The sequence below is a fragment of the Phyllobates terribilis genome, unplaced genomic scaffold (genome assembly GCF_046119375.1).
Source record: "Phyllobates terribilis strain yellow unplaced genomic scaffold, ASM4611937v1 Scaffold_11__3_contigs__length_659146591, whole genome shotgun sequence".
Lineage (NCBI taxonomy): Eukaryota > Metazoa > Chordata > Amphibia > Anura > Dendrobatidae > Phyllobates > Phyllobates terribilis.
In genome coordinates, this window is record NW_027362771.1 from 321,940,381 (window position 1) to 321,957,014 (window position 16,634).

Genomic DNA, 16,634 nt, shown 5'->3' on the forward strand with positions numbered 1-16,634 from the left:
TTGCTGCTTGTACTGGTTAGTGAAGGGTTCTGGAGCCAACACCTAAACACCTTCCCCTTTTGCTGCTTGTACTGGTTAGTGAAGGGTTCTGGAGCCACCACCTAAACACCTTCCCCTTTTGCTGCTTGTACTGGTTAGTGAAGGGTTCTGGAGCCAACACCTAAACACCTTCCCCTTTTGCTGCTTGTAATGGTTAGTGAAGGGTTCTGGAGCCACCACCTAAACACCTTCCCCTTTTGCTGTTTGTACTGGTTAGTGAAGGGTTCTGGAGCCACCACCTAAACACCTTTTCCTCTTGCTGCTTGTACTTGTTAGTGAAGGGTTCTGGAGCCACCACCTAAACACCACAAAACCACAAAAGGGTTGTCTCATGAACAAAGTACATTTTAATTACCGTAATAGATATTAAGAACCAGATCACATGACCATAGCATTGGTTATTTCATCGCGGGCAGGGGCGTACATAGAAATCAAAGCAGAAGTTCTAATTCTCTCCCCACCCCCCTCTCCCAAAAAAAAAATCCTATAATATTCGATGGGATCACAGAAGAGCATATCTCACAACTTTGCAGTCCTTACAAAGTTATTTTCCTCCTATTGAAGCCTTTATAATTGCACTTTCATTGCCACCATAAAGTATGATGCCAACAAAAGTGCACCTCAAATATAGTATGATACCCCCACAGTGAATTCCTCCATAGTACGCTCCACACGCACGGTATGATGACCCTACTGTATCCCCCCTAACCCTGCAGGTAAAGTATGGTGACCCCAACACAGTATGATGTCTCAACTGTTATCCCCACACAGTCCTCCACAGAGTAAAATGGGCCCCACATAGTCCTCCACACAGAACAACGGGCCCCACATAGTCCTCCTTACAGTATAATGAGCCTCACATAGTCCTCAATACAGAATATTGGGCCCCACATAGTCCTCCATACAGAATAATAAGCCCACATAGTCCTCCCACATACAGTACAGACCAAAAGTTTGGACACACCTTCTCATTTAAAGATTTTTCTATATTTTCATGACTATGAAAATCGTACATTCACACTGAAGGCATGAAAACTATGAATTAACACATGTGGAATTATATACTTAACAAAAAAAGTGTGAAACAACTGAAAATATGTCTTATATTCTAGGTTCTTCAAAGTAGCCACCTTTTGTTTTGATGACTGCTTTGCACACTCTTGGCATTCTCTTGATGAGCTTCAAGAGGTAGTCACCGGAAATGGTTTTCACTTCACAGGTGTGCCCTGTCAGGTTTAATAAGTGGGATTTCTTGCCTTATAAATGGGGTTGGGACCATCAGTTGTGTTGTGCAGAAGTCTGGTGGATACACAGCTGATAGTCCTACTGAATAAACTGTTAGAATTTGTATTATGGCAAGAAAGAAGCAGCTAAGTAAAGAAAAACGAGTGGCCATCATTACTTTAAGAAATGAAGGTCAGTCAGTCCGAAAAATTGGGCAAACTTTGAAAGTGTCCCCAAGTGCAGTTGCAAAAACCATCAAGCGCTACAAAGAAACTGGCTCACATGAGGACTGCCCCAGGAAAGGAAGACCAAGAGTCACCTCTGCTTCTGAGGATAAGTTTATCCGAGTCACCAGCCTCAGAAATCGCAGGTTAACAGCAGCTCAGATTAGAGACCAGGTCAATGCCACACAGAGTTCTAGCAGCAGACACATCTCTTCAACAACTGTTAAGAGGAGACTTTGTGCAGCTGGCCTTCATGGTAAAATAGCTGCTAGGAAACCACTGCTAAGGACAGGCAACAAGCAGAAGAGACTTGTTTGGGCTAAAGAACACAAGGAATGGACTTTAGACCAGTGGAAATCTGAGCTTTGGTCTGATGAGTACCAATTTGAAATCTTTGGTTCCAACCACCGTGTCTTTGTGCGACGCAGAAAAGGTAAACGGATGGACTCTACATGCCTGGTTCCCACCGTGAAGCATGGAGGAGGAGGTGTGATGGTGTGGGGGTGCTTTGCTGGTGACATTTTTGGGGATTTATTCAAAATTGAAGGCATACTGAACCAGCATGGCTACCACAGCATCTTGCAGCGGCATGCTATTCCATCCAGTTTGCGTTTAGTTGGACCATCATTTATTTTTCAACAGGACAATGACCCCAAACACACCTCCAGGCTGTGTAAGGGCTATTTGACCAAGAAGGAGAGTGATGGGGTGCTACGCCAGATGACCTGGCCTCCACAGTCACCAGACCTGAACCCAATCGAGATGGTTTGGAGTGAGGTGGACCGCAGAGTGAAGGCAAAAGGGCCAACAAGTGCTAAGCATCTCTGGGAACTCCTTCAAGATTGTTGGAAGACCATTTCCGGTGACTACCTCTTGAAGCTCATCAAGAGAATGCCAAGAGTGTGCAAAGCAGTCATCAAAACAAAAGGTGGCTACTTTGAAGAACCTAGAATATAAGACATATTTTCAGTTGTTTCACAATTTTTGTTAAGTATATAATTCCACATGTGTTAATTCATAGTTTTGATGCCTTCAGTGTGAATGTACAGTTTTCATAGTTATGAAAATACAGAAAATCTTTAAATGAGAAGGTGTGTCCAAACTTTTGGTCTGTACTGTATGTGGGAGGACTATGTGGGCTTATTATTCTGTATGGAGGACTATGTGGGGCCCAATATTCTGTACTGTATCTAATGGACATTTTTTGTAAATAAGATTTGTTTGGGGAAGTGGGTTGGACTCTAGTGTTGATTAGTGCATGTGCACTAGCCACACTATATAAACCTGCCCTGAGTGTTTCTATGTATACTTGACAAAGACCTATAATAGGTTGAAACGTTGAAACTTGATTGCGGAATAAACTTCAAATTTTGGATTACATCACCCTGGATTGGACGCTATTTGTCTGCTTCTCTGCTACAGTAAAATGGGCTCCACAAAGTTCTCCATATAGTATTATAGGCCCCTCATATGTCCCTACATAGTCCTCCATACAGTATAATGGGCCCCACATAAAAAAATAAATACTCATCTCTCCTTGTTCCTCTTCTGCTCTGATAGTAGTAGAGAGAAGGCAGGAGAAGCAGGGGAAGGACCAGGTTTGGAGAGCTGGCAGCCATAGCCTCAGCCTGAGGTTTCACCAGAACACTGAAACAAAGTTCATGTGTACTGACCAAACTGTTGGAGAGATTGCTGTCACTATTAACCACAGTGATGCTGAAAGCTTTGATTAATAATAGTGAAGCCACGATGCACCCAGAGACTAAAGCCATAGCTCTTACTTCTACAGATACTGCTCAATAGACATAACCACTCTCAGGGTTTCTGCATGATGAACATCACCCAAACTTGCTTTTTTGTTGCTTTGTCATTCCCAAAATCTGTTCCAGTCTAGTCCAGAAAAAGTGGGTAGACGGTAAACAAAAATCATCGCTAATATATCATTCACTTATTTTGACCCACTGTAACATGGAAGTAATGGAAGTAGTTGAGCAAACAGCAATAGACTTTTCATGCATATGCTTTCCTATGAATGTGGGTCTCTACTCCTGTAATGTAAGCTGAAAAAACACAGTAATAAAGTGTACTCACAATATTACTCAACTGTTTATAGATTAACTAGCTATTGAACCCGTTCTACGCCCGGGTTGCGAGCTTTTTTATTCGTATATGGTCTCCCATCCTGTTATGTGCTGCCCCCATCCTGTTATGTGCTGCCCCCATCCTGTTATATGCTGTCCCTATACTGTGCCCCCATCCTGTTATGTGCTGTCCCCATCCTGGTATTTGTGCTGCCCCCATCCTGGTATTTGTTCTGCCCCCATCCTGGTATTTGTGCTGCCCCCATCCTGGTATTTGTGGTCCCCCATCCTGGTATTTGTGCTACCCAATGCAGTTCCTCCATCCTGTTATCTGCTGCCCCATCCTATCCTGGTTTGAATGGCACCCCTGATCCCTATCCGGCTATGCATGGTACCCCTCATCGCTATCATGGTATGCATGGCACCCCTCATCCCTATCTGGGTATGTATGGCACCCATCATCCCCAATCCTGGTATGCATGGCACCCCTCATCCCCAATACTGGAATGCATGGCACCCCTTATTCCAGTCCTGGTATGCATGGCACCCCATCCCTCATCCTGGTATGCATGGCCCCCTCATCCCCAATCCTGGTATGCATGGCACCCCTCATCCCAATTCTGGTATGCATGGCACCCCTCATCCCAATCCTGGTATGCATGGCACCCCATCCCTCATCCTGGTATGCATGGCTCCCTCATCACCAATCCTGGTATGTATGGTCCCCTCAGCCTTATCCTGGCATGCATGGGCCCCCCACCCTGGTATGCATGGCACTCCTCATCCCTCAATCCTGGTATGCATGGCACCCCATCCCTCATTCTGGTATGTATGGTACCCCTCATCCCTATCCTGGTATGCATGGTACCCCATCCCTCATCCCTATCCTGGTATGTATGGTACCCTTCATCCTGGTATGCATGGTACTCCTCATCCCTATCCTAGGATGCATGGTACCCTCATCCCTATCTTGGTATGTATGGTACCCCCTCATCCATATCCTGGTATGCATGGTACCCTCATCCCTATCTTGGTATGTATGGTACCCCCTCATCCCTATCCTGGTATGCATGGTATCCCCTCATCCCTATCCTGGTATGCATGGTTTCCCCTCATCCCTATCCTGGTATTCATGGCCCCTCATCCATATCCTGGTATGCATGGCCCCTTATCACTATCATGTTATGCATGGTACCCCCTCATCTCTATCCTGGTATGCATCATACCCCCTCATCCCCAATCCTGGTATGTATGGCGCCCCTCATCCCCAATCCTGGTATGTATGGCACCCCTCATCCCCAATCCTGGTATGCATGGCACCCCTCATCCCCAATCCTGGTATGCTTGGCACCCCTCATCCCCAATCCTGGTACGCATGGGCCCATCATTCCAATACAGGTATGCATGGCACCCCTCATTCCAATACTGGGATGCATGGCACTCCATCCTTCATCCTGGTATGCATGGCCACCTCATCCACAATCCTGGTATGCATGGCACCCCTCATCCCTATCCGGGTATGTATGGCACCCCTCATCCCCAATCCTGGTATGCATGGTACCCCTCTTCCCCAATCCTGTTATGCATGGCACCCCTTATTCCAGTCCTGGTATGCATGGCACCCCATCCCTCATCCTGGTATGCATGGCCCCCTCATCCCCAATCCTGGTATGCATGGCACCCCTCATCCCAATTCTGGTATGCATGGCACCCCTCATCCCAATCCTGGTATGCATGGCACCCCATCCCTCATCCTGGTATGCATGGCTCCCTCATCACCAATCTTGGTATGTATGGTCCCCTCAGCTTTATCCTGGTATGCATGGGCCCCCCACCCTGGTATGCATGACACTCCTCATCCCCCAATCCTGGTATGCATGGCACCCCATCCCTCATTCTGGTATGTATGGTACCCCTCATCCCTATCCTGGTATGCATGGCACCCCATCCCTCATCCCTATCCTGGTATGTATGGTACCCTTCATCCTGGTATGCATGGTACTCCTCATCCCTATCCTAGGATGCATGGTACCCTCATCCCTATCTTGGTATGTATGGTACCCTGTCATCCCTATCCTGGTATGCATGGTACCCTCATTCCTATCTTGGTATGTGTGGTACCCCCTCATCCCTATCCTGGTATGCATGGTATCCCCTCATCCCTATCCTGGTATGCATGGTACCCCCTCATCCCTATCCTGGTATTCATGGCCCCTCATCCATATCCTGGTATGCATGGCCCCTTATCACTATCATGTTATGCATGGTACCCCTTCATCCCTATCCTGATATGCATGGTACCCCCTCATCCCTATCCTGGTATACATGATACCCCCTCATCCCCAATCCTGGTGTGTATGGCACCCCTCATCCCCATTCCTGGTATGTATGGCACCCCTCATCCCCAATCCTGGTATGCATGGCACCCCTCATCCCTAATCCTGGTATGCTTGGCACCCCTCATCCCCAATCCTGGTATACATGGCACCCCTTATTCCAATACAGGTATGCATGGCACCCCTCATTCCAATACTGGGATGCATGGCACTCCATCCCTCATCCTGGTATGCATGTCCACCTCATCCCCAATCCTGGTATGCATGGCACCCCTCATATCAATCCTGGTATGCATGGCACCCCTCATATCAATCCTGGTATGCATGGCTCCCTCATCCCCAATCCTGGTATGCATGACTCCCTCATCCCCAGTCCTGGTATGCATTGCCCCCTCAGCCTTATGCTGGTATGCATGGTACCCCTCATCCCCATCCTGGTATGCATGACACCCCTCACCCCCCAATCCTGGTATGCATGGTACTCCATCCCTCATCCTGATTTGTATGGTACCCCTCATCTACAATCCTGGTATGTATGATACCCCTCATCTCTATCCTGGTATGTATGGTACCCCTCATCCCTATCCTGGTATGCATGGTGCCCCTCATCCCAATCCTGGTATGCATGGCACCCCATCCCTCATCCTGGTATGTGTGGTACCCCTCATCCCCAATCCTGGTATGCATGGCACCCCTCATCCCCAATCCTGGTTTCCCCAGTCCTGGTATGCATGGTACCCCCTCATCCATATCCTGGTATGCATGGCCTCTCATTTGAATCCTGGTATGCATGGTACCCCCTCATCCCTATCCTGGTATGCATGGTGCCCCCTGATCCCTATCCTGGTATGCATGGTATCCCATCTCTCATCCTGGTATGCATGGTACCCCCTCATCCCACAATCCTGGTATGCATGGCACCCCATCCCTATCCTAGTATGTATGGTACCCCTCATCCCTATCCTGGTATGGATGGTGCTCCTCATCCCAATCCTGGTATGCATGGCACCTCTCATCCCCCAATCCTGGTATGCATGGCACCCCTCATCCCCTATCCGGGTATGTATGGTACCCCTCATCCCTATCCTGGTATGCATGGTACCCCCTCATCTGTATCCTGGTATGCATGGCTCCTCATCCATATCCTGGTATGCATGGTACCCCCTCATCCCTATCCTGGTATGCATGGTGCCCCATCCCTATCCTAGTATGTATGGTACCCCTCATCCCTATCCTGGTATGGATGGTGCTCCTCATCCCAATCCTGGTATGCATGGCACCCCTCATCCCCAATCCTGGTATGCATGGCACCCCTCATCCCCTATCCAGGTATGTATGGTACCCCTCATCCCTATCCTGGTATGCATGGTACCCCCTCATCTGTATCCTGGTATGCATGGCTCCTCATCCATATCCTGGTATGCATGGTACCCCCTCATCCCTATCCTGGTATGCATGGTGCCCCCTCATCCTTATCCTGGTATGCATGGTACCCCGTCCCTCATCCTGGTATTCATGGTACCCCCTCATCCATATCCTGATATGCATGGCCCCTCATCCGTATCCTGGTATGCATGGTACCCCCTCATCCCTATCCTGGTATGCATGGTGCCCCGTCATCCCTATCCTGGTATGCATGGTACCCCACCCCTCATCCTGGTATACATGGTACCCCGTCATCTGTATCCTGGTATGCATGGCCTCTCATCCGTATCCTGGTATGCATGGTACCCCCTCATCCCTATCCTGGTATGCATGGCACCCCCTCATCCCTATCCTGATATGCATGGTACCCCATCCCTCATCCTGGTATGCATGGTACCCCATCCCTCATCCTGGTATGCATGGCACCCCCTCATCCCTATCCTGGCATGCATGGTACCCCTTCCCTCATCCTGGTATGCATGGTACCCCTCATCCCCAATCCTGGTATGCATGTAACCCCTCATCCTTATCCTGGTATGTATGGTACCTCTCATCCCTATCCTGGTATGAATGGTAGCACCTATCCCTATTCTGGTATGTATGGTACCTCTCACCCCTATCCTGGTATGTATGGTAACCCTCATCCCTATCCTGGTATGCATGGTACCCCATCCCTCATCCTGGTATGCATGCTACCCCTGATCCCCAATCCTGGTATGCATGGAACCCCTCATCCCTATCCTGGTATGTATGGTACGTCTCATCCCTATCCTGGTATGAATGGTACCACCCATCCCTATCCTGGTATGTATGGTACCTCTCACCCCTACCCTGGTATATATGGTAACTCTCATCCCTATCCTGGTATGCATGGTACCCCATCCCTCATCCTGGTATGCATGGCACCCCCTCATCCCTATCCTGGTATGCATGGTACCCCATCCTTCATCCTGGTATGCATGGCACCCTCTCATCCCTAGCCTGGTATGCATGGTACCCCTCATCACTATCACGCTGCACACACACAAAAAAATAAACACTTATACTCCCCTTTCTTCCCTGTGCTCCAGCGCTGCGTCCCCTACTGCTGGAGGCCGGGGGAGGAGTGTGGTGCCTGAGTACGCGCGTGCCCATACCACACTGTCCAGCGCCATTTTTATGAAGACACACTGCCAATGTGCTATGCGCATACGCCGATTCTGACGCCACACTCCTGCCCCGGTCTCCGAACAGAACAGAGGCGCCGCAGCAACATTTCTCCTCTTACCTGTAACGGCTGGATTCGTCTTTCTGTCTGGAGCCAGACTGCGCAGGTTCATCGCGTGTGCGCAGTCTATAGAGGCTTTGGACAGAGGGACACTTGTAGCATTATATTATAGACTATTGAACCCGTTCTACGCCCGGGTGGCGAGCATTTTTATTGGTATATGGTCTCTCATGCCGGTATGTGCTGCCCCCGTACTGTCCCCACCATCCTATCCTGGTATGCATGGTACCCCTCATCCCCATCCTGGTATGCATGGCACCCCTCATCCCTATCCTGGTATGCATGGCACCCCTCACACCCAATCCTGGTATGCATGGCACCACTCACCCCCAATCCTAGTATGCATGGCACCCCTCATCCCCAATCCTGGTATGCATGGCACCTCTCAACCCCAATCCTGGAAGGCATGGCACCCCTCATCCCCAATCCTGGTATACATGGGCCCCTCACCCACATCCTGGTATGCATGGCACCCCTCACCCCCATCCTGGTATGCATGGCACCCCTCATCCCCAATCCTGGTATGCATGGCTCCCTCATCCCCAATCCTGGTATACATGGCAACCCTCATCCCCAATCCTGGTATGCATGGCTCCCTCATCCCCAATCCTGATATGCATGGCACCCCTTATCCCCAATCCTGGTATGCATGGCACCCCTCATCCCTAATCCTGGTATGCATGGCTCCCTCATCCCCAATCCTGTTATGCATGGCTCCCTCATCCCCAATCATGATATGCATGGCACCCCTTACCCCCATGCTGGTATGCATGGGCCCCTCATCCCCAATCATGGTATGCATGGCTCCCTCATCCCTAATCCTGGTATGCATGGTACCCCTTATCCCCAATCCTGGTATGCATGGCTCCGTCATCCCCAATCCTGGTATTCATGGCTCCCTCACCCCCATCCTGGTATGCATGGCACTCCTCATCCCTATCCTGGTATGCATGGCACCCCTCACCCCCAATCCTGGTACCATGGCTCCCTCATCCCCAATCCTGGTATGCATGGTACCCCTCATCCCCAATCCTTGTATGCATGGCTCCGTGATCCCCAATCCTGGTATGCATGGCTCCCTCACCCCCGTCCTGGTATGCATGGCACTCCTCATCCCTATCCTGGTATGCATGGGCCCCTCATCCCCAATCCTGGTATACATGGTACCCCTCATCCCCAATCCTGGTATACATGGTACCCCTCATCCCTATCCTGGTATGTATGGTACCCCTCATCCCTTTTCTAGTATGTATGGTACCCCTCAGCCTGGAATGCATGGCACCCAATCCCTCATCCTGGTATGCATGGCACCCCATTCCTCACCCTGGTATGCATAGTACCCTGCATTTCTATCCTGGTATGTATGGTATCCCTCATCCCTATTCTGGTATGCATGGTACCCCTCATCCCTATTCTGGTATGCATGGCACCCCTCACCCCCCAATCATGGTATGCATGGTCCCCTCATCCCCCAATAATGGTATGTGTGGTACCCCTCATCCCCCAATCCTGGTATGCATGATCCCCTCACCCCACAATCCTGGTATGCATGGTCCCCTCACCCCCCAATCCTGGTATGCATGGTCCCCTCACCCCCCCAATCCTGGTATGCATGATCCCCTCACCCCACAATCCTGGTATGTGTGGTCCCCTCACCCCCCAATTCTGTTATGCATGGTCCCCTCACCCCACAATCCTGGTATGTGTGGTCCCCTCACCCCTCAATCCTGGTATGCATGGTACCCCTCATCCCCCAATCCTGGTATGCATGGCCCCCTCATTCCCAAATCCTGGTATGTGTGGCCCCCTCACCTCCCAATCCTGGTATGTGTGGTCCCCTCACCCCACAATCCTGGTATGTGTGGCCCCCTCACCCCCCAATCCTGGTATGCTTGGTCCCCTCACCCCACAATCCTGGTATGCGTGGTCCCCTCACCCCACAATCCTGGTATGTGTGGCCCCCTCATCCCCCAATCCTGGTATGTGTGGCCCTCTCACCTCCCAATCCTGGTATGTGTGGCCCCCTTATCCCTTTCACGCTGCACACACATACAAAAAAATAAACAGTTATACTCACCTTTCTTCTCAGTGCTTCAGCTTTTCTGTGTCCTGTTCTGCCGGAGGCCGGGGGAGAAGTGTGGCGCCGCATACCGCGATCTCCGGCGCCATACACTCCTCTTACCTGTAACGGCTGGATGCGGTCTTCTGTCTGAAGCCAGACTGCGCGTCACGCATGCGCAGTCTATAAAGGCTTCAGACAGAGACACGCTTAGCCAATTATAATATAGATTACAGACGGTTTATGGGCATTGAAAGTTAACGTTTGTATTGTTCACGTTATTTACCAGGCAGGGCCTCTGGCCAGGCTGCAGTATTACATCACTGGTCCAACAATTCCTTCTTCCACCATAGGAGTGGCATGTTCCGAAACTGGTTTGGAAGGTGAGTTAGATTTCTGTTAATTTAGTTGTTATCAACACCTTCACCCCCGGCTATTTTCTGTTTATTAATTTTAGTTTTTTCATCCCCTTTTTCTAAGAGTCATAACTTAATTATTTTTCTGTCAATATAGCCATATGGGGGCTTGTTTTTTGTGGGACAAGTTGTACTTTTGAATGACATCATTCATCATCATGTCATACACTGGAAAGCGGGAAAAAAATTCCAAGTGCATTCAATGTTTTTTTGAGTTTTTTATTTACTATGTTCACTTTATAGTAAAACTGACCTGGAAATATGATTCTCCAGGTCAGTACAAGTACGCACACAACAAACATTCATAATTTTTATTTAAGTGAAACATTTTATTTTGAAAATTCGTAAGAAAAAACAAATGTTTTCTTATGTTGACTCGAAACGTTTTCATTTTTTTTTAGATATGTTACTATATGATGGCTTATTTTTTGTGCTCTGAGCTGACGTTTTTACTGATGCCATTTTGGGGTAGATATGATGTTTTGAGCTCCTCTATTTGCATTTTATTGCGGTGGCCAAAAAGATTTAATTCTGGCATTTCGATTTTTTTCTCATTACGCCGTTTACCGATCAGATTAGTTTGTTTTATATTTTGATAGATCTAACTTTTACAAATGCCAAATGTGTGTATTTTTTATTTTTTTCAATTATTTTATTATTAATGAGGCAAATTTTTTAATATTTTTAAACACTTTTGTTTTACTTTTTACTATATTTAATACTTGAAGCTGCGATCGTCTGATCACTTGTGCTATACATAGCAGTGTGAAAATCACGACCTCCTATAAGTGCCAGCCACGGGCTGGCTTTCAAAGGAGGATTGTAATAGCAGTGGTAATAGCAGTTATCATGGCAGACTCACGGCTGTCATGACAACCCATCGTTGCTCGCGATCACGTCACGGGTGTGCCAATGGGAGTGTGGAACGGCGCTTCCCCCTACTGGCGCGTGTTTATTGCCGCTGTCAGAGATTGACAATGGAATTTAACAGGTTAACAGCTGCTCCACCCATTATGTGCAGGGAAAGGTGCAGGCTCGGCTTGTGAACCCGCATGAAAGTCAGGAGCGAGCATATGACATAACAGTATGTCTTATGTTGGTAAAGGAGTAATATCCACCTAGTACTTGTTGTTGTTATTAAAGGGAATCTTCCAACAGGACTTAACTGTATAATCTGACACCAGCATGATGTAGGGACAGATACCCTGATTCCAGTGATGTATCACTTAGTTTCCTGGGTGCAGCAGTTCCAATAGAATCACAGTTTTCTCTGTTGCAGATCTAACAGAGCTCAAAATGCTGAGCCCTGTATAACCCCACCCACACCTTTGATTGACAGCTTTCTGTTTATATTGTATATTAACTGAGAGCACAGATAATTATTAATGGTGGTGTGGTTGGATCAGGAGGCACGCGAAACCTAGTCCTGTAGTGACAATCTTTTGCTGTTAAATTATTGATTTTATTGAAACATCAAAACACAGGTTAGTAAGTGACACATCACTGGAATAAGGGTTTTTCCACCTACATCATGCTGAGCTCAGATCACATAGCAAAAACTTGCTGACAGATTACCCTTAAGGGGAACATGTCACTAGATTCATGCTGTTCGAACCATGGACAGCATGAATCAGTTTAGTAAAAGAAGCAACAAAGTTCACATCAGCTCACCAGTGCACGCAATGATCCTCACGGGGTGTGGTGCACGGACAAATCCTGGCTCCGGTTTCAGATTATTATTATTATTATTTATTATTTGTTATCAGATAAGTAGATATGAAGAACAAAGGGCAAAAAAAGTCCAGCTATCGCAAAAAAATTTTTTTTTTTTAGAAAAACAAGTGAAAAATATTATTATAAACATAATTTATTTAAATGCTTTAAAATCATAGCACTATTATATAACAAAGAAAAGGTTTAAATACAAGAGCGCATGCTGAACCATCAAATGAGTATCCACCCACAATTGATTTACAAACAAATACAATGCAGCCAACAACAGAATTAATTAGGAATATACTGATACTGTATGTGGAAAGAGAGGAAAAAAATCAATGACCTATCCTTTCTAAAATTATATATTATGTGCCATATTTTAGCAAAAACATTCCTTAATAATAATACAAGTCAGTTCTAAAGTTAAAACCCAAAGGTGCTCGAGTATCCATACGGAATATCCAAAACGCTTCACGTGTTCGCAAAAGAGCAGACCAATCTCCTCCCCTCGCCGGGCGCTCCACTCTTTCAGTACCACAAATCTGCAAACTACTAATGTTGCCATTATGTGTTTCCAAATAGTGACGAGATAATCCAAGAGAAATTTTTTGCTACTATAATTGGTGCTCCTAGAATCTGTTTAAGGCCACGGCCCCAATATCAGTATTTGGTCAGTATTTTTTCTCAGGAGTGGGAGTCAAAACCGGATGAGGAACAATCAGAGAAAAGGGATAATAGAAACAAGTCACCAATTCTGCATTTATCACCCACTCCTGGTTTTGTCTCCCACTCCTGAGAAAAAATACAGACAAAATACTTATAGTGGGGCCGTGGCCTTAGCTCCATTAATGTGCTCAGAAATCCTGACCTTCAGTTTTGTTGTGGTGCAGCCAATGTATTGAAGGTTACATGTTGTGTACGTAGTTAAATAAATAAGGTGTACAGAATTGCAATTGATAAATGTCTTTATACCAAATGATACTCAATTTGCATGTGATGTGAAGTTTCTAGACTTATTTATATATTGGCATAACCCACAACGTGATGTTCCACATTTGACTGTCTTCACACTGCACTGCGATACATCCTAGGTGATAACCTCCCAGATAGAGATCTGGCTTTTCTAGCAACAAATCTTACTTCTTTGCCTAATATATTGGATAACTGCTGATTATGATGTAACAACGCCAATTTTTTATTTAAAATTTTGCTATAATTGGATAATCCAAGGCATAAGGTGTGGAGAAGGTGACTGGCAAAACCTATTCTCCGATTTGCCCTCTGGATTTTTTGGTATTATAGAGACGGCTTTGTCTTGACTCTTTGGACTCAATGAACAATGCCCTATTTATGCATGCATGTGAATACCCGCTAATAAGAAATCTCGAACAGATCTTATCACAGTCAATTGAAAAATCCTTACCATCTGAACATGCAAGTCGTACATGAGTAAATTCTCCAATCGGGAGATTCTTAATAACGTGTCGTTGATGGCAACTACTCGCATCCAGAAATCGTTTTTCTATATAATTTGGTACAGATTTTACCTGTGACTATATCACCGGATAGAAAAACATCCAAAAAGGGAGTAGTTTGATCTCTTTTGTCCGTTACAAATTTAAGGTTCATATTATTGGCGTTCAGATACCCCAAAAAAAGAATAGATATTACAATCACGTCCGTGAAAAATAAAGAATAAATCATCTAGATATCTACCAAACCATTTTATGTGGCAATTAAAAGGGTTAAGAACAGAAAACATGTCCTGCTCCTCCCACCATGACATGTAAATATTTGCCACAGACGGGGAACATTTCCCCCCCATTGGACACTCCTTCACCTGTAGATAGAATGCATGATTGAACATAAAATAATTATGAGTCAACAAAAAAGCAGAAACAATAAAAATGAATAAACAGAATTAGTCTCATAGTTGTTGAAATCTCTATCGATTTTTTTCCGTTTTAATTAAATAATCAACTCTTCCAGTTTAGCCAAATTCATGGACAATTTGTCATTTAAAGTTGTATAGTCTGGCATTTTAGAAAAGGTAATTAATCTATCCTGTAGTGGTGTCATAGATTTCTCCAGTTCATCAAGTTTCAGATGTTCATGTTTGACTATTAACTGAATAAGATCACTAGAAAAGTTGGACAGAATAACATTCCATTGTTGTAAAAACGCTTCTCCGAACTGAGCTTGGAATTTTTTTTTATATATCTTTGGTGAACACGTGAAGCGTTTTGGATATTCCACATGGATACTTGAGCACCTTTGGATTTAAACTTTAGAACTGACTTGTATTATTATTAAGGAATGTTTTTGCTTAAATATGGCTCATAATACGTAATTTTAGCTAGGATAAGTCATTGATTTTTTTTGTCTTTCCATATATCAGTATGCTCCTAATTAATTCTGTTGCTGGCTGCATTGTATTGGTTTGTAAATGAATTGTTGGTGGATACTCATTTGATGGTTCAGCGTGCTCTCTGGTATCTAAATCTTTTCATTGTCATATAATAGTGCTATGATTAAGAGTGTGGTAGTGCTCGAAACGCGTAGGCCTAATGCGATGTTATTTCTTATTTTTAGAGCATTCAAATAAATTATGTTTTTAATAATATTTTTTCACTTGTTTTTCTTAAAAAAAAATTTCTTAGCGGGACTTTTTGCCTTTTTCTCAGCATGAATCAGTGCCTTGCTGCACAATTGCAGCCAAGTATGTCTTACTGTGAGTCGCTGCAGCGTTTCAGAGAAAACGTAGTTTGAAAAGCCAGATGGGGACCATAGGATGAAACTTGACTAGTCTGGGGTAGCCCTTAGCTCGATTTCTCCCACCCCTCTCCAGTTGATTAACAGGTCTGTCTTATGTGTGTACATAGTGAGAGATCTGTCAATCAACTGGAGCGGTGCAGGAAAAAAACAGCCGAGGGCGGCACCAAACTAGTCAGATCTTTCTCTATAGTCTCCAAGCCAGTTCTCAAACTTCATTTTATCTGGAATAAATCATACCTGGCTGCAATCACACAGGCAGACTCTGCTTCATGTGGTTCACGGAGCATGAATCTAATGATACATTCCCTTTAACTAACAATTATTAAAAACAAATTCTCAGGGTTAATGTTTAATTTTTACTTCTGTTCACTTTCTATAGAAACATCTTTGGCAATATGGGATTTTGCAGGGCAAATGGAGTACTGTTTCACTCACTCCCTACTCCTGAGCACTAGTGGACCAAATACATTATATTGTGTGATATTTAGTTTAGAAGGAATCGAGAGTGACATGAATGGAGGACAGAAGAATGCACTAGAACAGGTATGAAGCGATCAATAACTTCTTTAGGTCTGTAAAGGTTTAGGTGGTATCTGGTACCAATCGGTAAATAAGTATTCTTATACGAGAACTGTCAGAAATGTAACATTGTTGATAATAGTAGAGAGAAGACAAGTCTAAAACAGTGTTTATGTCCAATAGCCGAAATGAAGTGGCTAAAACACATACTTAAAGTTACTCAGGACTGTGATTCAAGGTGAATTCCAAATTCACATTAAGCGACCATCACACTGGAGATTTGGAACCTACACACAGTTTCTATTTTGGCATTACATTTCTGATTGTGAGGACAGGAAAACATTTGCTGTTGACTAGATACTAGATATCCTACCTATACTTCGCCTTTCTCCACTCTTAAATTTGTTGGAAAATACTAAGCTAAGATCAGTTTAGTGCTACAGCCATGAAGAACTTAATTTTGACTAGGTGACTAGAAGGGCCCCTGTGATAGGTTGAAAAGCCAAAGGGTTCTTGGTCTTTGGACTTGTCAAATTTGTAATGGTTCCAGATG

At 45.5% G+C, this 16,634-nt stretch overlaps 1 protein-coding gene across 1 annotated transcript in view; it reads left to right on the plus strand.

Annotated features, from left to right (window-relative positions):
• Positions 1-16,634, plus strand: part of LOC141166168 (uncharacterized) — a 79,352-nt gene that overhangs the window by 31,105 nt on the left and 31,613 nt on the right. Inside the window, exons 10-11 of the mRNA XM_073652596.1 lie at positions 10,945-11,038; positions 15,942-16,105. Of these exons, the coding sequence (XP_073508697.1) occupies positions 10,945-11,038; positions 15,942-16,105 (258 nt within the window). The remainder of the gene's footprint in view (positions 1-10,944; positions 11,039-15,941; positions 16,106-16,634) is intronic.